The 22,632-nt window shown below is 41.8% G+C and overlaps 1 protein-coding gene across 7 annotated transcripts in view; it reads left to right on the forward strand.

Moving 5' to 3' along the window:
• The window catches only part of MAP2K5 (mitogen-activated protein kinase kinase 5), a 256,630-nt gene that overhangs the window by 177,965 nt on the left and 56,033 nt on the right, over positions 1–22,632 (forward strand). For 5 of the 7 annotated variants that reach the window (XR_004285719.1, XM_032342996.1, XM_032342999.1 and 2 more), the window contains 2 exons: positions 12,082–12,108; positions 12,420–12,452. Coding sequence is in view for 6 of the 7 variants with exons in the window: in XM_032342996.1 (XP_032198887.1) it covers positions 12,082–12,108; positions 12,420–12,452 (60 nt within the window). In the remaining variant the exon portion in view is untranslated. The remainder of the gene's footprint in view (positions 1–12,081; positions 12,109–12,419; positions 12,453–22,632) is intronic. The other 2 variants (XM_032342997.1, XM_032343002.1) reach the window with 1 other exon arrangement.

Consider the following 22,632-nt stretch of genomic DNA (forward strand, 5'->3'; position numbering starts at 1 on the left):
TTTGAGGAATTTCCCTAGGTGACTTTTAAAGGGGCACTGGGAGGGAAAGGTAGAAATGAGAGGGCAGAGGGGTAGAGGAGAGGAGTGGTGTGTCAGGACGGAGATCGTGCAGAGACCAGGTAATGAAATCGGGGTTGAGCATTTCGTGAACCCCTCTGAGATGACCGGGAGCCAGTCTGAGGCTGGAAATCATTACATTTTAAGATCTCTGCCCCCAAGGTCAGCTGGCATATGCCTCTGAGGGACTTGGCATATCACAGGACATTTTCTAGACTGCTGGGGTAGGGAGTTGTCATGCTCAGATGAGCTAATGCCTACAAGGACACTTTGAAAAATATAAGAGGGTAAACAAGAGCAAGGTAATATTAGTATTAGTTATATTTCCAGGAAGTACTTTAGGGATTTACCTATGTAACTCTGAAAATATATGACCATGTCTCATGTCTCACACCAGATAGGACTAAAATGAATTACTTTTCTGATCCCACAAGAGCCTTCCTTTACAGTCTTTCTTTTTCGACTTACAATTTATCATTCACAGTCGCAATCATAATATATAGAATTATATACAGAAACTAGTCATTTTTAGTTCAGTAACTGGGGACCATGACTCTTTTGTGACTTTTAAATAATCGGCTTTGCCCAGAAATAGAACTGAACTTTGAAGTCATGAATTTGGCGCCCAGTCTGACTTCCAGGTGGCCACTTTGCCATCTTCTCTCCCCAGTGGGGCTCTGTGGTCTGGGAGCCCTTCCACTGTATCCCTTTTGGTTTTCATGGGTGCTGTCTGCTTCTTCATGGGATCCAAGAATTTCAGAATGTGACAAGATCTTACACTGATCTCCTCCAACTCTTCTATTTTATAGAGGAGGAAATGGGATTCCAGTAGCCATCCGGTGACTCACGCATGATGACCAAGTGGTCAGCAACGGGGCCAGATTGGTTCCCACCCTAGAAGGACGGTGTGGGGAGAAAGGTACCCAGAGGCTTTGATCCCAAATGGCCATTTTTATTTGGCACAACCGTCCACTCGAGTACTGCCTCCAGCTGGTGTGTGCAGAGTTGGAAGTTACTGTCCCAGCGTGCTCCCTGTCTACCAGAGAGTTGCTGGTGGTACAGGACCCTGGGGGGACGTGGTCCTCAAAGGTAGCAGCAACAAGGACATCAGTTCTGACCGTACTCCAGTGTTTTACTTACCACTTTTTTCAGTATAGAAAACTTGGGTAGATTTGGGACTCTAAGTTAAAAAGGGGGCAGACCCGCCCTAGTTTTGCTTGAGCACAGATTACTTTTCAGATGTTTAACAGTTCTGGATTAATGCTTGGGGGGCTTGGGAATTCTTCCTCAGTAAAGTGCCACCGATGCTAAGAACCCAGCCCTCTTTAGTGCCAATCAGATGGACAAGCTAAGTTCATTGAAAACTCCGTGGGTTGCCTAAAAGGAGCAAAGAGCTGATTTCATTTAGGGCTAAAGATTGCTCGGGACACACCAGGTGGAAAGAGGGTCCCCAGGATTGCCGGGAGCTAGGAAAGGAGGCAGTTATCTGGTTATACACATGGTCAGGGTGTCAGCTCCAAGGAATTTTGGGAAACTGAGGCAGCCAGTCAGAACTGAGTGTGGACTCACTCTGCCAAAGCCTGTAGGTGGTGAGCGCCATGGGGAAAGGGAAAGGAAAGCTTGAGTATAGAATGGTCTCATGAGGAAAGGAGGCCAGAGGAGGGAAGAAGACCAAAGAGGGTAATGAAGCTTGTCTTGTTTTCTGTTCAGAAACAGGTTGCAAAGAGCACTCTTCTGGGCATGAGGAGAGCGTGACTGTAGTCCTGGTTCTAGTTTGGTAAAATATAGGAAACAAGAGAAAGTTGGCAGCTAAAGGCCTTCCTCCAGCCCATGCCCTTTGGACAGCCGGCCCATTGCCACCCTAGCCAGGCAGCCACTAACGCTACTGACTCAGGGCAGAGAGGACCAGGAGGTGACAAGTGACACACCCAGCAGGTGACAGGTTGAATCATTGTCAGAATATGGTTTACTCCTCCTCCCCCTGGCAAACACACGCAATAGATCTCAGTTTTCTCATCTGGAAAAGGATAGAGGTATGCTAGGTCAGTGAGTGCAGAATGATGGGAAAACAGGACATGAAGTCAGTGGTAAGTCACCCCTGGACACATACACACATGCTTGCACACACAAACACCAGGACAGTTCTGATTTGCTCTCTTAGTTTTGGTTAATGTGTCTAAGTAATATCTTACATGAACTTTGGTAAACAGAGCCTGAAAAATGCTGGCCTAGATCCTTCCGCGGTCCCCTTTCATCTGGTATGAATAGCCTCCTCTTTTTCATACCGCCAGCTACCTTTCTCATCACCATCTCCCCAAAGACGCTCTTGGACTCTACTGAACCCAGATTTCACTTACATCAAAGCATGAAAGGTGTGTCCTACAATTCTGAAACACAAATCAAACTGTGTTCAGTTCCTTCGAGATCCATGGCTGCTTTCCTTTAAGTCCTGTTTTGAATCTCATCCACAATCAAACCAGTAAGACACATGTTAAGTAACATGGTTACATGTGACTAGATTTCAAGATTCTTTCCTTCCCGTTCCTCTACGAAACAGGTACTGGCCACAGTTGCAGCTCATCTCAAAATCTCAGGAGGCCAAACGATGTTGTCAAATACATCAGGGCAAAAAAAAAAAAAAAAAAAAAAAAAAGGTTAAAAAAAAAAAAAGCAATGATATGTAGAGTCAGCCCACAAAGAAAGAATTCCTTAAAATGCCTGAAAACATCCCTTTCTGGGGGGACACTGTCCCCCTTGAATCTAACCTTGAATCTAACAAGTTGTATTTTATCCAAATACTGAGTGGCATTTAAAGGAGAATGCAAGCTCTGTGCTCAAGTCTTAGCTCTGACCCTGATTTTCAGGGACCTTAAATAAGTCCCTCATTTTTGTGGACCAGCAATTGTGGCTTATCAATCTTTTAGGTCCTAAACTCCAGTACAGTGCCTGGCAGAGAGTGAGTAAATGAATCAATGAGTTAGTGATTTAGTCTGACTTGACTTTTGTACATGTTGGCAAAGCAGACATTAGAAGGAAAAAGAATCAATACACATTTTTAGGCTTTAAGTTAATAATTTTGTCCCCTTTTCTTTTGTGTCCATATTTCCACCCTGTCCTGCCAGCATTAATACCTGAAGGATAAAAGCTTCCAAAGAGTTGTCTTAAGATACTTGAGGGTTCTTATGTAAGACAAGACATGGATTGGTACTGTCAGGAGGGTAGATCCGGAATAAGAGATAGAAGGGACAATGAAAAGACATAAGCTCCCCATGACTGCATGTGTCCAGGCAGAAGCCCCGTCCACCAGGAGTGTCATGAAGAAGACATTCAGGGATCAGATCGAGGTGGGTAGACAAAAAAATTAAGATTCTTCTAGGCCCCAAGAGTCTATGATTCAGCTTCAGTGTTGGACAGGCCTCTCCTGAGCCAAACAAACAAAAGGCTGATGTTGTATTTCCTATCTGTTGCAAGGGAGAGGCAACAGGTGGAAAATAGACTTGTCTAGATTCTGCATTGGTTTAATCATGTAATCATTTTGACTCCCGAATACTCTGTCAGTAGGAAACATATAAGAAATAGAAGAGTGTAGGAAAGAAGTAATTCTTTCTCAGTGCAGGATTTGTAAACTTCCGTGTTTCCCTTCATTGAGCCAGCCATGTGATATGGCTATCAAAAACGTGAACGGACTTAGAGCCTCCAGGAGTTTCCTCTGCTGAATGGTGTAGAATGTCCAGCACAAGGTGACTGAGCCAGTCAGTGTGAGGTGTGTGTGCAGGCGTGGGTATTCTGCTTTGTGAGGAACACATGCCCACGACACAACATTCTAAGAAAGGCCGTCACAGTGGTGGAGAATGTGAAACCCTGCCTGGCTCCCCCAGGCAGCTTTCCAGTTCAGGTCATGGAAAACCCAACTCAAGTTGCCTCAGCCACAAGGGGACTTGATTGAACTGCATGGCCCAAAATAAGCATTGCTGGTTTTCAGTAGAACTTGATCCAATAAGTCACTTTTGGTTCTGCTCTTGGTGGGCTTCTTCCTTCACAGACCAAGACCGGTTCTTGGAGTTCCAGGACGATGTGCTCCCCGATGAGAAGGAAGAGCGGGTCTCTCTCTGCCCTAGGCTTCAGTTTGACTGGGTCAGTTTAGCTCCCCAAGCCCAGGGGATTTGGATGATGCTGACTCATTTAAGCCTGAATCACATGCCCCACCATAAAGCTGGTAATGAAGTAGCTGGGGGGCGGGTGGGGGGAGCACATGGGCAATTTAAGGGCAGGGAGATGTCATTAGAGTATCATTATTAATAGAAGGGGAAAGAATAGAGGGCATACCAGTCAGAGCATATGATCCCAGGAAGAAAACAGGATGTTCACTCAGGAGAGAAAACATGGTGGAGAAACAACCATCTTCAAATATGTGAACTGCCATCACTAGACATAATCACTATAGTGTTGGACCATGGGCAGATCTCCTAGGAGGACATATTTGAACTCAAAATCAGAAAGGACCTTCTAACAATTGAAGCCACCCAGGATAGAATCATTGGAATCCCATCTCTGGAAGTCTTCTAGCAAAGACAGGATGCCTGCCTGTCAGGAAGAGCATAAAGTGAATTTCCACACGGAGCAAGGGGTCAGACCAGGTGACCTCTAACATCGTTCTGGATTCTATGGCATGTGAGGGATTGAAGCTAACAGAGATACAGACTAAATGAGAGCTCCAGAAAAAAAACCTTTGAGATATTTTGACACCTTAAAAATCTTTTGCTATAGCAGATTTATTTGACCATAAAGAATGGAATGGTCAGCAGGACTTTCTCAAAAAAACCACATCTCCTCCCACTGCCGCACCCGCCCCCCTACATACACACATAACTGATGTTCCAAGCTAGATTCTGAAATAAGATCACCCTTTATTGGAACAAAGCAAAAAGAAAAGTTTGATACAGCAAATGTATCTTCTTTGAAAGGAAAAATCTTCTAAACCTTATCTGAAAGGAAAGTGCTTAATGGACGTCTTGGCCAGGCCTTGTACCATTAGGGAGAGGGTTAATTTTATAATTCACATTGATCATTTTAAATTGTGTTTCTGAGCCCCTGCTTTTCTCACGAAATTCAGGTCTAAATATTAAAATTTACATTCACCCAGAGGATGATTTACTAGGGTTCCTGTACACCTACGTGGAGTCGGACATGAGCTGTGTCAATTTTAAATACATGAAGGATAAGAGTGTAGACTGGCAGTCGGGTCCTTTCTTTCCTGCTCACGGACTGGCAGACCCAACAAATGGATAATGTTACAGTGTACCTTGATGCTCCAGCTGCTGTGTCTTGTGTGAAAATGCATTGTCCTTGATACTCGGGAAGCGGTAAGAGCCAAGTGATCTAATTTATGGCTGTGATGATTTTCTGTCTGGTCCTATCTGAGCTGAGCCCTCCTCTAGCATCTTAGAGCCTTTCTGTCCCACCCAGATGTTTGTGAAATTCAAAGATACCTAGTTTTTGACAGAGATCACAAGCAGGCAGAAACCTAGTTTTTGACAGAGATCACAAGCAGGCTCCCCATTGAGCAGAGAGCCCAATGCAAGACTCGATCCTAGGACCCTGGGATCGTGACCTGAGCTGAAAGCAGAGGCTTTAACCCACTGAGCCACCCAGGCACCCTGGTTTTAGCTTTTAAAAACTGATCATTCCCGAAGGCAGCAGAGAGAAGGTGCCATGAGTAGCTCCTTGCTAAATCTTCTTGCCACTTATTTTAAGTCCTTAATTGTTTAAGTTTCATGACTTATTATTTTGCTTCTGTTTTGTTCTGTATAAGGTATGCTAATAGACTACAGGCATGACAAGAACTTGAACAACAACAGAGTCTGATAAACAGGAGAGCTATGATGGCACGAGTAAATTATACTTGTTCACTTTATATTATTAGTAATTATATATTATTCATTTATTTTGTCTCATCCTGTATTCAATATCTAAAAATATCAGTTCATCAGAATTCACATTTATGTTTCACTAGGGTACATTTTGTTCTACTTTTTTTTTTAAAAAACAGTCCTTTGTTTAGGAAATCTTACAGTAAGTTAGTGGTACTAAGCAATGTGTGTTTAGCTTGTGGTCAGGTGGCAATAATTTTTATTTTCTCTTGTTGAAGCCTTTTTGAGATTTGAGCACTTTGGTTTTGCAAGCTGTAACAGATTAGAGGTGTTGTGTCCCTCAGTTTTAGCACCCAGCACTGGGCCAGATAAAATTAGATTGAATGCCATTACCAGCTGCTGAGGCCATGGGGGTCTGACTGGCATTCCAGGGGTCTTTCTGACTTTCATTTATGCATTTCCTCTACACAAAGCAGCCTCCTGAGTCAGCAGTCAGGTCCAGGCCAGGCTGTATCTATGACCTTGGACGCTGCACCGTTCTTAACCTCAGTTTCCCTAATAGCAAAATGAATAGATGGTAGTAGACCATCTCTGAAGCTAGTTTCATTAAGAAAAAAAGTTGTAGGTCATTATTCTTCATTTATAATGTAAGTATCCCTTTACCCTAATCCTGGTTTATATTAGGCAGGGTTAAGCTTAATGCACCTGATTTAAAGAGACAGTCTGCAGAATAGCTACGGTTGCTAAAACATGAGGTGTGGGACAAGAATAGAGTTGAACATTGAAGGCCGGAGTGTGGCACCATTCACTCCGCGCACACACACCCCCCCAGTATCCTTTACAAATGCCACCCATATCATTTAATTTCTTATTTCCTTTTTCTGCTTAAGAGAAAATGACACAAGCCTGAAAAGCAGTAAATATGTAAAGAGAAAATTTGTCAACTGATATTGGAAGATCTGACCTCAGTCACACATAAATCTCTCCGACAAGGGCTGCAGGGCAAGCCATAATTTTAGAGAGTAAAAGAGAAGATGAAAGCTCCTAGCCGGTGTCTTCTTGAAGTTACATAGGTGGATCATTTTCGTTTTCTGACTGTGCTTCTGCACATAATGTCAAAGGGCTGGTGGCCAAGTCAGCTTTCCCTCTGAGTGTAGAAAGCGCCTCTGCAGAGATGGGAAGTGGGCGTCCGGCTCCCAGAGTCGCTGTATTTCCCATAGAGTCATGGACTACAAAGCTGAGGCCCCATAAGCAAACTTATGCATTGGCACTTTCCACTCTAGGATCATCTCCCAAAGTCATTTTTTGTGTCACAGGAGCTTTTGAAATTTCCAACTGTATGGTCCTTGCAAAGAAATAAATGATAAGTGTTACTGGGTGCCTGGGTGGCTCAGTGGGTTAAAGCCTCTGCCTTTGGCTCAGGTCATGATCCTGGGGTCCTGGGATCAAGCCCCACATCGGGCTTTCTGCTCTGCGGGGAGCCTGCTTCCTCCTCTCTCTCTCTGCCTGCCTCTCTGCCTACTTGTGATCTCTGTCTGTCAAATAAATAAATAAAATCTTTAAAAAAAAAAAAAAAAGATAAGTGTTACTGCAGGAACACCCCATAATTGACACCCAGACCTGCCTGTTACGAAGTCAGTCCTCCATGTTTAAAAACACAAGGATCTGTCTTATATCAGACTGAGGCTTAGCTATCCCTGCTTAGTGTGACTTAAATTCTTATAGCTAAAGAAGGAAAAAAAAAAAAAAAAAAGCAAGGCTGTGCCCAGAAGACGGAAGAGATTTATCTAATTAGTTTACCAAACGCTACTGGTTCTGGAGACTGATTAGCAAAGTGTAATGACCGGAGCAATGGTTGTTCTGTTCATTGTCCCAGAGTACTAGTTACACATAGGAAACTCAACACCAGCAAAGTGGGCAGGCAGGACTCTGGACTTGGACGAGTTAGTTATAAACGGCATTTCATATGTTGTGGGGTACAGGCAGTTCATCAGCCCTAACAATATTACTGTGTTCCTCTGAACTCCGCTCTCACAGCAAAGCATTTGGAAGGCAGACCTAGAATAAAGAGAGGCATTCACAGAGCTAACATTTTATGTCGAGTACCCTTAGCACCACTTGTAATGTGCTATAAAACGCAGGGCTTCCCTCTTCCATGAACTGTGTGCCAAAGCAGAGGCAGTGACTAGAGGTCGACTTCTTTGTGGTCTGTTTTATGGGTACTGCACCCGTACAGCAGTGTGATCTTGAAAAAGGTAAACAACAAAGAGATTAGCAGTGAAAAATATGCCTAATATAAATACAGTCGCGTCCGTGGCAGTTCAGAATTTGAAAAATACAACTGTGGCCTTAAATTTTCTGGTGGAATTAAACAGAGGAACAGAATATAACCTTTAAGGCAATATATCTGAGATGGAGAAAGGAAAGAATATATCTAACTGTATGGTCTGTGTGGCATTCATATAAAAAAAAGTGCAGTAGCTTTATTTAATTGAGAAAATGAATCAATTACAATGATGTTGCATCATGAAGTTCTTGTGAAATAGAAGGTATAAGTCACTGTGTTGTGTAACAGTGTTAAAAAGTAATTGAGTATCTTGAGCATTTTGAATCAATTTCAGGTACTAGCACTGCTACCTTAATACAAAATTTATGAAGATGATTTCATATAATATGTAGCTATCAAAGCCATGTAATAAAACCTGGTAACAACATCTCTCTTTAAGAACCTGAGAAACACAGTATAGTTATAAGATCATAAAAAAGACTTTGGTATTGCTATTGCTCTCTTTCTCATAGTAAAGAGAAAGCATTAAAATAGTAAAATTTTAAGTCGTCTTAAACCATGGCTTCTTTAACCCACAGAACAGGGCAAAGTGGAGACTCTGAGAGCTTAGTTCATGAGGAAGTGTTTTGCCCTGAACTCATTTCAGATAACTTATGTGTTGCTGGGAACGATGTTGTACCATTTATTCCTGAATTTATTTTGAAACATCTCACTTAGAATGTTTGCTGCATGGTTTTCCTCAGAGAATGTTGTAATCCCCCTGACTGTTAGAAATTTGTGAAAAACAGTCTCTTTGCCAGAAATGGATTTCTGATTCTTTGTTTGTTGCAAGTACCTCCCCTATTGAAGTCGATAGATCTTAGGAAGAATGGAGGGGTGGGGCAAGAGTACCGTGTGTGCCTGGAAAAGATAAAATCAGACACCAAAGAGATCCCCTGGCGTAGGAGAAGTGACCTGGGCCTTTCAAGATTTCTGAAAGGTGATGTGGCTTGTTACCAAAGTCCTTAACCACACCAGGGTGGTAGTTAACCCATCTTCCTTTTTAAAGGAAGAGCATTATGCAGAAAGTACTCATGGACTAGAGGAAGGAGCAGTAATTCAGCATAGCATTCAATGGGAACTATTCAAGAAGAAGCCAAGTCAGCAACCAAGAACCACCAGTCACTGGGGCACAGCGGTTTCAGGGAGTGGTGGCCAGGGAGAGCGGGGATGAGTAGGCCCTGTGTTCAGTTGGGATAATGCAGGGAAAAGTGCTTTTTAAAACACTCAAGCACTAGGTGAAGGGTCTGCTGATAAGCCATATGGAGCAAAATAAAATAAAATAAAGAAGAAAAAAGAAAAAACACAAAAACATAGTTTCTGCCCTTGGGAAGCTTGCAGTCTAGTTCAGAGGAACCTGCCAAAAATTGATGATTTATCAACTTTACCACACCAAGTATAAATACATACAAATCCAGTTTTTTTTTATTTTTTTTTATTTTTTTAAGATTTTATTTATTTATTTGACAGAGAGAGATCACAAGTAGGCAGAGAGGCAGGCAGAGAGAGAGGAGGAAGCAGGCTCCCCACCAAGCAGAGAGCCCAATGTGGGACTCAATCCCAGGACCCTGAGATCATGACCGGAGCCGAAGGCAGAGGCCCAACCCACTGAGCCACCCGGGTGCCCCATAAATCCAGTTGTTTTTGAATAATGCTGTGACTGTTGACAGATACTATACAGACGCTGGAAAGAAAGGAGCATAGGAGAAGCCCTGGCATCACTGTCCCTGCAGCCTTGGGCCTGCCCCAACCTCCAAGAGGCCAGTCTTCCCAGCAGAAGATAGAAGTGATCATCCCTGGGGCACCTGGGTGGTTTATTGGGTTAAGCGACCAACTCATTTTGGCTCAGGTCCTGATCTCAGGGCGGTGAGATTGAGCCCCTACTTAGGGCTCCTTGCTCAATGAGGAGTCTGCTTGAGATTGCTCTCCCTTTCCCTCTCCCTCCCCCTGCTCCTCTCTCTGAAATAAATAAATAAAATCTTAAAAAAAAAAAAAGAAGAAAGAAAAGAAAGAAAGAAAGAAAGAAAGAAATGATCATCCCTGCCAACCTCATGGTGGTTGTGCAGATCAAATATACATGGAAGAACTTTTTATTTTTTTATTTATTTTTTTTTAAAGATTTCATTTATTTATTTGCAAGAGAGAGTGAGCACAAGAGAGAGAGGGAGAGCCGAACTCCCCATTGAGCGCAAAGCCTGACGCAGGACTGGATACCAGGACCCCAAGATCATGACCTCAGCCAAAGCCAGATGACCAACGGGCTGAGTCAGGGGCCCCGTGGAATAACTTTTTAAGACACCATTAAGATTTTTTTAATTTAAAAAATAAGGTTGGGCGCCTGGGTGGCTCAGTGGGTTAAGCCGCTGCCTTCGGCTCAGGTCATGATCTCAGGGTCCTGGGATCGAGCCCCACATCGGGCTCTCTGCTCAGCAGGGAGCCTGCTTCCCTCTCTCTCTCTCTGCCTGCCTCTCTGTCTACTTGTGATCTCTCTCTGTCAAATAAATAAATAAAATCTTAAAAAAAAAAAAAATACGGTTGACTCCTGAACAACATGGGTTTGAACTGCATGGGTCTACTTATATGCAGATTTGGGGGATAAATACAGTGCATAACTATAAATGTATTTTCTCTTATGATTTTCTTAATAGTGCTCTCTTTTCTCTAGATTACTCTATTATAAGAATACAGCATGTACTACATATAACATGTAAAATATGTGCTACTCGATCGTTTATGGTATCGATAACACTTGTGGTCAATGGGCGGCTATTAGTCTCTGGGGAGTCAAAAGTTATATATGGATTTTGAACTGCACAGGTGTTGGCATCCCTAACCTGCATAATTCATTGATCAACTGTCCAATTGCCACATTCCCTATATTTTACTAGCTGGTTAGGGCTGTTATCTCCGCAAACAACTGACCTGTCAATACCATACTTGGTTTCTGAAATTTTCCTTTTTTGGAAATTTAGTACCTGGGATTCCATTTTCATGAGTTTGTGATATCTGCAGTCATTTGTGGCAGGGGTGGGGGGTGGGGGGCTTGAGGTGTTTAGTACTTCAGTTACTAACTGGATGTGTTATTAATTTGGTGTCACATTTTAGTAACTTCCTAAGAGATATGGCTTATCCGAGTTCGATGTGTGAGCAGCCTGTCTTCACAATGTTCATTAGGAGTAGGCATTCACTTGTCTCTGCTTTTTATTCCCTGAGAAACAGTGTAAGACTTGCCTGAATTTGATTTTCCCAGAGAGCATTGCTTCCCAGGAAACAGGCTAAAGGAACTTTGGAAAAGGTGGAATCTTCACCCCACTCTGGAGTTAAAGACAAATACTTCAACCACATAATTAAAGTTTTCTTCACAAAATAGGGGATTGTGAGCAGACACTGGCAGGAATCCAAAATTCTAATTTCTGACTATGATTTAATTTCAATTTTAAATAAATCGGTTTTTAATTTAAAAAGAGTGAGCTTCATAACATTAGCAATGATTGCAACATTAAGCCCAGTGTTCACAATCTAGCAATATAAAACATTATTTATATCTGAATCGTAAACAGCCTTTTGAAATGGATTATGGTTTTTCTCCCTATTCTAATACAACCTGGAGGGTACTAAAAAGTGTTGTGTGAAATTAACATTCTGCTGACTTTCGCCTATAAATGAGAAGCGAGCTATTAACATTTGTGTATTTTCATTATGTAAATTGTGTTAACACATGCCCACAAATTGCCACCAGCAATGCAATAATTTTCTCTCAGTGATCATAATGTGTCCAAGTGAGTCATTTTGATTATGACATGCTAATTACATATTGCCTTTTTTCAGATTCAGAAAAACCAGGGATCTTTAATGGTAAGCTTTATGAGTTCAGAAAAAAATTCACTTTTCTTTTTCCTGATGGCTGCTTCCTTTGCATGCTTGAATGCCTTGTTTTAAACTTAGCAAATTGCATTTTGAAGGAAATGCAAACCTTTAACTGCCTGTATTAGATTAGGTACCATTAGAAATAATAGAACATCCTGAGCATCAGTGTTTTTATAAGAGTTTGCTGTTGTTGATTAATCTTGCTATATTTTATTGCATTAATGATTTTTTCTTTCCACTCCACTGTAAAGATATTGCATCGAGGCTAATACTTTTTCCTTTCTTCTTTCCCGTTGCAGCCTCTCCAGCTTCTGCAGTGCATTGTTGATGAGGTGAGGCATCGTCTTATGTGCTTTCACTCCTAAAGTCATTCCTAATGGTGTGGAAAGCTTATATTTTGTTTCCTAATGAAGCACAGTGCCCGACATCCTCGGAGCAAGTTGTGTTGTATGGCTCTGAGCTGTGTTACGTGGACTGGCCTTGTCCTGAATCCCACTCTTCGGATTCTGGCCCAGAGTCCCTGCCCAAACAGACTGTCCCACGGGCTGGTCCTCAGGGGTATTGGAAGCCCTAAAGACAAAACAGGATAATATTAATTCATCGTCTCCCTAGCCAGATGGGGATGGAGCCGGAAATTAAAGTGGTATCTTTTTTTTTTTTTTTTTTTCCAGAGCAGATATTTAAAGTCATTCCAGTAGTCAAGGGTGAGAGTTGAACAGCAGACATAAGCTGGATAAAATTTGTCTTCCTTGCTTTATTTACCCAAAGCATAGCAGGGTGATAAAAATGTTCCAAAGCTCTGGGTCAGCAGTTCAGCTTTAATTTCCTAATTAGTCGTTTTCCCCGAGAATACATTCCTAACTTCTTGTGCTTTTAACAGGAATCCTCACATTTTAAGTCACCGGACCTCTGATAGTCCCGTCCATTGAGCTTTGTGGTCCCTTTGCCTTCTTGGAATTAATCTCCGTGTGTCTCTTTCTCAGTCTACTCTTTCGACTCCTTATTCTGAATTTAAAGTCTGTTTTTCTGTAAATTAGCAGAACACAAGGCTTCCAGTGTATGAAGCTCTCAATGAAGAACCATTAATGTTTTTTTAAAAACTGACTTTTTCTGGGCTTGAGCTTGCCTACCAGCAATGTTTATTTTTTAAACTTTAACTTTACAATATTTAAAACACTTGTAATGAAGGCGATAAATGATTCAGATAGGAAAGTTTGAAAGAAAAAAAACAAATCGTAATTCATAATTATTCCTCTCAATTAAACATCTGTATAACCAGTTATGAGATTTGGGAGAAAAAATAAAGATCCTCCTAGGAAAAAAACAAGCGCGCACAAATATCACAATAATAGTAAGAATGGGGCTCTAACATCCTTAATGGTTGAATCCGTCAGTCCTTATATCCCCTGCAAGCCATAAACCATGTTAGTACAAAAATGAAGGCATCGTCCTGAAACAAATGGAGGTCCCATTATCTCAAATATCAGACAGGCCCCCTGGATCTAATAGCTCATCAATATCTTCTGTCATCTTAGATTCCAAAAGCATCCCATCCCCTCAGAACCCTCCCAATTAAACTGATTTTCCTCAGGTCCCCCTCCAGGGTTGCTTAGGGCCAGGCGCAGGGAAACTGGGCCTACCCGGTCAAATACACAGCCTGCTGAGTTTTCTGGACTCTCCTGTTCCTGTTCTGCCGGGCTCCTACGTTATCAGAGCTTTCAAGTATAGATACTCCTCACCAGCAATACACGTATTACTGGGGAGCTAATTTCAAGTTCTTCTGAATCAAATAGATATTTTCATTCCTTATTTAAAGCAGCAGTGATTACTGTTAAATTGAAAATCTTTTACTTGCTTGATTTGGGCAATATCCTGAGACTTTTGAAATCATCCCAAGGAGATGTTCTAAGACGGGGAGGTGTGTGGGGAGGACGAGAGTGTGTAACTTCAACAGTATGTTTTCCTTCCACGGTTGAGAGAAAAATATCACTTAGACACCACTTCCCACGTATCCAAAAGACATATTAAAATACCTTCTTTATGGAAACTTGGGAAATGCACATTGCATTTACTAAAACAAACACAAATTGATCTTGGAACTGAACTGCTGTTCAGTGATGAGTATTAGGGAACAATTGACCAGATGACTTGCCTTCTGTAAAGGGCATAAGGGCTTCTAAGAAAGAAAGGATGGGGAGGGAGATGTTAATTACTGTGCTTGTCTGTCCCATATTTGTCAGGCTTCTCCTTGCTGTGGTACAGTGTTTTGCAAAGGGTGGTCTCAGGACTAATTGCATCAGATTCTTGGACCCAGATCACTGAATTAGACTTTCTAGGGATGGAGGCCAGGAATCTACATTTTACCAGCTTCCCAGGTAACTCTCTGCACATTCAGGTTTGAGAACCTCTTCTGTAATGTCTTCCAGGGATAATCTGCCCTTTTAGATCCCAGAGGGCTATGAGACATCTATCTTCATTTGTACCTGATTGTAGGGCTTCTTTTCCTGTACGAATATAACTAGCTAGGATGTGAGCCATGTTACTCCTTGGGTGTGGAACATGTCCCATCTTGAAATGAGTGTCCTGTGATAGTGTGTACTGTTTCTGTTAGAGAAAATTCAGATGAAAAAGTACCACCCCGAAAGGGAGCCTAGTTCAAACAAGATGGATATATTTAGAGTCACATACAAAATAGCTAAGTAAAACCCAGGGTAACGTACTTCATTATTATGTAGATGCTTGACCTTTTGCATGGCCTGGTAAATGGTGAGGAAGTAATAAAACAAGGCCAGGTGGGCTAGAGGTGAAGGGGTGGACTCAGGGCGGGAGTCAGGAAGTAGACTCATGAAGCAAAGCCAGAGCTAGCTACCAGATGTCCAATCAGGAAACACCAGAAGTTAAACACGACTAAGATTCATGAACATGAAATTTGGACTGCAGATCAGGAACCAAAAGGATAGTCAAGGTAATAAGAGAATCAAGCTCTAATCAGAAATCCAGGCAATCCAGTTCGATTTCCGTAGGCAGAGTTCATCTGGCTCGGAACTGGCTAGTGCAGGATACGGGTGATCTCTTAATGGTACTGTCAGTGCCTCAGACTTGCTTCTCTCAAAAGAACTTCTTATTTTAAAATTGCTATATACTCTGGCCCTGGCCCTCTTTGGGCCCTGAGAACCTGTGATTTGAAATCCTGGATTAGTTGTTAAGAGGCAAGTGTCTGTGTATGGCGTGATGCTGTAGCCTTCTGATATCTCTGGGGAATAAGATGGCCCCTGTGATCTAGATTTACCACTTGAAACTCTGACATCAGTGAGATTTTCATTTCAGGAAAGAAGTGTTTCCAAAACGTATCGCTCTTGGCAGCCTATTGACAGTGTGCAATGGGTATCATGTGATGACTCAGGTCCTTGTTAGTGACTGTGAACTACACTTTGATGTGAACTAAACTTGGTAGTGAGCTAACATGGTAGAGAACTAAACGTGGATGTATCGATAACCTCTAGTACTATGAAACTGTGTGGGGCTTACCTGAATTTTACCAACCCTTTGCCTGTGTTTGACCTCAGCACTCAGAGATATGCTTGAGCCTCTTGACATGTATAAAGTCATTTGTTCCCAGGCTAACTACCCTTACATGGCTCTGCTTGGTGCTTTCCTGGGTTCTCTCTTGTGATTGTCTTTGGTTTCTTTGGTCACTCTTTGTCCTTGACAGTGACTGCCTGCTGCCCCAGTGATCTAATCATCTGTCTTCAGTCTTTGCTGTCCTGACAGTGACCCTAATAAAGCTAGCAGGTACCAAATGAAATCAGAAACCCAAATGGGGGGCACCTGGGTGGCTCAGTGGGTTAAGCCGCTGCCTTCGGCTTGGGTCATGATCTCAGGGTCCTGGGATCGAGTCCCGCATCGGGCTCTCTGCTTGGCAGGGAGCCTGCTTCCGCCTCTCTCTCTCTCTGCCTGCTTCTCTGCCTACTTGTGATCTCTCTCTGTCAAATAAATAAATAAAATCTTTAAAAAAAAAAAAAAGAAACCCAAATGGTATGTGTAAAGTCAAAGCTCATCTGAGAAGACAGACAGAGACTTGCCTCTCTTTAATAAAGTAAAATCGGTGGGCTTGTGTGCATTCATTTGGCAGATAGTTACCAAAAGTTCCCACTATTTGATAGCCCAAGTTGAGCAGACCATGGTGAGGACAGCCTCCAAGCCTTGAGAGAAACTGAGCTTCTAGGCAAGGTACCCAGGCCAACTGCAGACTAGGTGTGTAAGTGAAAGTAGAAAGGCAGAAGCGCTGTCCCACATCTTGAGCCAATACCGTGTGCTGGGACTCAGGAAGCTTCATTGCCATTTAACAGTCTCTCCAGTGCGTAGGGTTCTGGCTTGGCTGGCGACAAAAGATTGGCCACATTGGTGTGGCAGGTAGGGATACAGCAATGAATTCTGGGTCACCAAATCCTAGGCTAGCTGGAGTCAACTAGTAGAGGCCATCCGTGGATTAAGGTGCTAGGAATTGCAATGATGGAAATGAGGACCTCACCCTTGAGCCTGCCTCTAAGTCATTCACAGCCTTGGAAAAGATGCAGAAATGAATAGTATGGTTCAGAGTAGAGTGTGTCTATAGAACCCAGGGACTGGGCTGATTAGGAGAGGCCCCTCAGGATGGGTGGCATTTAAGCTAGGTCTTAAAGGATGACTAGGAGCTTCCCAAGTCAGGAAAAGAAAAAAGGTAAATGTCAGGCAGAATGGTTTGAATCCTTCTTGTGAATCGTTTTTAAGTTCACAGATGTGTTTCAGAATACTCATATTTCAGATTGTCTGAAATATGACAACCAGAAAAGTAGATTATTAGTCTCAGTATATACGTTTCAAACATATTATGGCTAAAAATAAATTCCTATCTAACATCTGTAGGTGCACAGCAAGACAATTAGCAAATCCCTGATTTAGACTTACGTTTATTCACTTTACTAGTAAAAAGTGAATTCTTTTTAAGTCATGCTTATACCTGATCAGAAATATCTTCCACATGAAAGTGTTGATTTCTTAGAACTACAAGGCCAACAGACACATGAAACGATGCTCAACATCACTAATCATCAGGGAAATGCAAATCAAAACCACAATGAGCTATCGCCTTACCCCTGTCAGAATAGCTAGAATCAAGAAGACAAGAAATAACAAGTACTGGTGAGGATGTCGAGAAAAGGGAACCCTTATGCACTGTTAGTGAGAATATAAACTGGCGCAGCCATTGTGGAAAGCAGCATGGAGGGTTCTTCAAAAAGTTAAAAATAGAGCTACCCTATGATCCTGTAATCCCATTACTGCATATTTAGCCAAAGAGAACAAAAACACTAACTTGAAAAGGTGTGTGCACACCTGTGTTCATTGCAGCAGTATTTATTATAGCCAAGTTATCAAAGAACCCAAGTGTCCATTGATAGATGAATAGGTAAAGAGATGTGTGTGTGTACACCCACACATACACACACATGCACACACACAGCAGAATGTTACTCAGCCATAAAAAAAAAATAAGATCTTGCCATTTGTGACAACACAGGTGGACCTAGAGGGTATCATACCAAGTGAAATAAGTCAGGCAGTAAAAGACAAATACTCTATGATTTCACTTATATGTGGACTCTAAAATAACAAATAAAAGTGGAAACAGACTCATCAATACAGAGAACACGCTGGTGGTTGCCAGAGCTTGAGGCAGGGGAGGGGGAGCAAAATGGGTGAAGAGCAGTGGAAGGTACAGGCCTCCAGTTATGGAATGAATAAGTCATAGGGATGAAAGCTATAGCATAGGGAATATATTCAGTGATACTGATAGTACCGTATGGTGACAGATGGTTGCTACACCTGTGGCGTGCATAGCATAATGTATAGAGTTGTCAAGTCACTGTGTTGTACACCTGAAACTAATGTAACATTGTGGTGTCAACTGTACTCAAGTAAAAAATGTTTTTAAGAATTTTAATTTTTTAGGGACGCCTGGGTGGCTCAGTTGGTTAAGCGGCTGCGTTCGGCTCAGGTCATGATCCCAGCGTCCTGGGATCGAGTCCCGCATCGGGCTCCTTGCTTGGCGGGGAGCCTGCTTCTCCCTCTGCCTCTGCCTGCCACTCTGTCTGCCTGTGCTTGCTCTCGCTTCTCTCTCTATGACAAATAAATAAATAAAATTTTAAAAAAAAAGAATTTTAATTTTTTAAAAATTAAATTTTTTTTAAAAAACAAGATTTGTGAAATTCCCAAAATTTATATTCTGAAATAGAAGCACAAACTTTTAGTGGTTAGTAATGAGCTATGATTAGAGGTGTGTACACAGACAACAGGCTTGATGGTTGAAGGTGCTAGCTCAATAATTCTGAGATACACTGACGGTTCTTCCCTGCTGTGAATCGAAAGGAAAAAGGATTTGGCCTTAGGAATGTCATGGCATAGTACTCTACTACGTAGAACATCTGGGTGGGTCTGCTGGAGAGTTTATCTCTTCTGCTCACTCCAGGAAGGCTTTCTAAAGAAAGGTGAATGCAGAGTAGGGTTTTGATAGAGGACAGTGGCATAGACAGAGTACGGATATTAAATGGACAGCTGGCTGAGGAGCCAACAGGCTCAGGTGGGAAAAAAAAAAGAAGGAAAATACAAATATATGGAAACAGTACACTGCCAGCATATATATAACCAATGAGACAAAGAATAAATCCCAAGGGAAATTAGAAAATACTTTGAGATGAGCAAAAATGAAATCACAGCATACCAGAACTCATGGGATGCAGCAAAAGCAATATTCAGGGGGAAATTTTTAGCTGTAAATGCCTGCATTGACAAGGAAGGAAGATCTCAAATTGAACACCTAACCTTCTACTGGAAGAAACTAGAAGAAGAGCAAATCATATTCAAAGCAGGCAGAAGGAAGGAAATAATAAAATTAGAGTGGAAATAAACAGAATAGAGAATAGAAAAACAAGAGAGAAAGTCAATGAAACTAAAAGTAGGTACTTTGAAAAGATCATCAAAATTGACAAACCTTTAGCTAGACTGACCAAATAGAGAGAGAGAGAAGACTCAAATGTCTGAAATCAGGAAGGAAAGCAGGCTCCTTAACTGCCAACCTTACAGAATTAGAAAGGAATATAAGAAAATGACATGAATCATATGCCAGCAAATTGAATAACCTGGATGATGTGAACAAATTCCTAGGAAAACACAAACTACCATTATTGACTCAGGACAAAATACAGAATCAGAGTGACTGATAACAAGTAAATATAGTTTTTTAGAACTTCCCACACAGGGAAGCCCAGGACCATAGGATTTCATGGGTGGAAACATTGTGCCAAATGTTTAAAGAAGATTTAACACCAATCCTTCTCAAACTCGTCCAAAAAAGAGAAGAGAAGGGAATACTTCCTAACTTCTTCTAGGAGGCCAGTAATATCCCGATACCAAAGCCAAACAGACTTCACAAGAAAACTATGGACCAGTTTCTCTTATCAGTATAGATTCAAAAATGCTCAAGAAAATACCAGCAAACTGAATCAAGCAGCATATAAAATTACACATATTGATCAAGTGGGATTTATCCCAGAAATCCAAGTTTGGCCGAGTGAAAATTGGTCAACATAATACACCATATTGTAGAATAGAAAACAAAATCCCATGGTCATTTCAGTAGATGTAAAAAAAAAAGCATTCAACAAAAATCTACCACCCTTTCTTGTTTAAAAAACAACAACAACAACAACAACACTCAACAGAGCTAGAAGAGAAGGGGAACCGACACCCTGATAAGGAACATCTACTAAAGCCTCAGAGCTAACATCATACTTCATGGTAAAGACTAAAAGAGCTTTCCCCCAACTAAACTCAGGAAAAGACAAAGATACTCACTCTCACTACTTCTACTTGACTTTGTATAGAGACTCTACACAGGAAAATTAGTCAAGTAAAAAGGCATCCAGGTTGAAAAGGAAGAAACAAAACTGTATTATAGATGACATGATATATAAAACACTGGAAAATACACACACAAAATTTTTGATAAATGAGTTCAACAGGGTTGTAGGATACAAGAACACACAAAAATCAGTTGTATTTCTTTTTCTTTAGATTTATTTATTTTAGAGAAATCACACATGTATGCCCATGAGTGGGGGCAGGAGGAGAGAATCTTCAAGCAGAATCCCTCCTGAGTGTGGAACCCAGTGCTGGGCTTGATCTCATGACCCATGAGCTCATGACTTGAGCTGAAACCAAGAGTCAGATGCTCAACTAACTCAGCCACCCAGGTGCCCCAAAAATCAGTTGTATTTCTATACACTTGTAATTCAAAATGAAATTAAGATAGTTCAAGTTATCAAAAGAATCAAAGAATAAAAGACTTAAGAAGATATTTAACAAAAGGGGAAAACTACAAAACACTATTGAAAGAAATTTAAGACCTGAATAAATGGAAAGACATCCCATGTTCAGGGAATGGAAGACTTAATATTGTTAAGGTGGCATTACTCCCCAAATTGATGTACAGATTCAGTGCCGTCTCCGTCAGAACCCCAGTGGGCTCTTGCAGAAATGGATGGACTGATCCCAGAATGCATAGGGAAATGCAAGGAACTTGGGAACAAAACAACCTTGGGGAAAAAAGAGAGTTGGAGGATTCATGGTTCCTGACTTCAAAACTCCAAAATTGCCATAACCAAGATAGTATGGTGCTGGCATAAGGACAGACATATGGAATAGAATTGAGAGTCCAGAGATAAACCCACATATCCATGTTCAATTGTTTTCCAACGAGGATGCCAAGACCATTCAATGGTAAAAGAATCATTTTTTTCAACAAATGATGCTGGGACAGTTGGACAGCCACATGCAAAAGCATGAATTTGGACCCCTACCGTTCACATCATACATAAAAATTAATTCAAAAGAGTTCAAAGACCTAAATGTAAGAGCTAAAGTTGTGAAACTCCTAAAAGGAAACATAAATGTAAATCTTCATGACCGTGATTTAGGTCACAGTTTCTTAGATAGGACACCCGATAGCATAAGCAAGGAAAAAAATTGTACTTCATCGAAATGTAAGATGTTTGTGTGTCAAAGGACACCGTCAAGAAAGTAGAATCACTGCAACAATGCCAGGGTTCCAGGCCGATAGATAGAGTGGTAGCAAACTGCAGCTCTGAAAAGGAGCCTTTTGTGCCTCAGCGTGGGAAGTAGGGGAGGGGTTGTCTTTCCCTGTAAGGTCTGTGGCTAGGAAAGGGGGCTGGACAAGAAGGCCACAGTGGGGATGGGGGAAGGAAGATGGAAACAAAGTAGGCAGCAGAATGATAGGCAAGAACTGGAGGAAGTTGAGGTGGCAGGGGTGTTCCTGTGTGCTTGTCCATGATGAGTAAAATAAAGCTTAAGATGGGAACAAACTGTTGGCAATAGTAATAATAATAATAATAATAGCCCATCATTACAAACTTCCACTTATAAGAAGTCTTTGCCTTCAGTGAAGTCTTACGACTATTTAACCACAAATTTCAATGAAGACATGAGAGCCTCCACTCTTTACTTAGCTGCTGACTGTCATATGCACATCATTATAGTGACATTAAAAAGAGTCCTTATGAATGGGGACAGTCATCCACACCACCAAACACCTGAATTCACAAGAACTCTTCACTTAGATGAGGTTCCTCTAATAGTTTCTAGAAATGCCAGCAAACATGTCCTTTGCTAAAAGAAGAAAACAGCATTTGATTGCCAGTGCCCATTGGTGGAAGAGGGTGGAGGTTGATCACACGGCTGGGCACTTGGACAGGAACCGGGCAAATCAAGGGGCAGCTAACATCTCTGTTCTAGCAGAGGGTGACACGTGAAGAAGGGGATGAGAAGATTGAGGACCAGGAAAAGGGGAAGGAAAGGAGGGAAGAGTCTGCTTTTGAAAGCACGTCATTAAAAAGCTTCTAAGCTTTTCTCTCTGCCTTTTCTTTCCTACCACTTCACCTCCACGGAGTTACCTTTTTAGAAATACAGATCTCAGCCTCTCAGAGCTTCCAGTGGTAATAGCTAAACTTCTTAGCACGGCATTTGAGACTCTCACAATATTTTTTTCAGCCTCCCTTTGGGTTAGCCAGTGACTTGAGAGTTGTTCCTCACTTTCACACCTGTGGTGGTACTCACCCCCCTGCTTGGAATGACCTCCTCTTCCTTTTCACTTGGTCCATGCCCTAAGCATCCTCCAAAGCCCAGCTCAAATGCCATCTCCTCTTTGAAGCTGCCTCTCTTACCTTCCCACTCTTCTATCCTGCTGCGCTCCTGCCCAATGCTAGGCAGCTTTATTACAGCTTTTTCCATACGGAATCAAATTTAGTTCATGAGTTGGTCTTCCACTGGATCATGAAGTCACCCAGCACAGGAATTTATCCCAACACCTGGTAGAGATAATGGCCCAAGCACGTCTCTGTAAATGCTCCTTGGAGTAAACTTAAAAACAAAACAAAACAAAAAAACACACATTTTTCTGGC

The sequence above is a fragment of the Mustela erminea genome, chromosome 5 (genome assembly GCF_009829155.1).
Source record: "Mustela erminea isolate mMusErm1 chromosome 5, mMusErm1.Pri, whole genome shotgun sequence".
Lineage (NCBI taxonomy): Eukaryota > Metazoa > Chordata > Mammalia > Carnivora > Mustelidae > Mustela > Mustela erminea.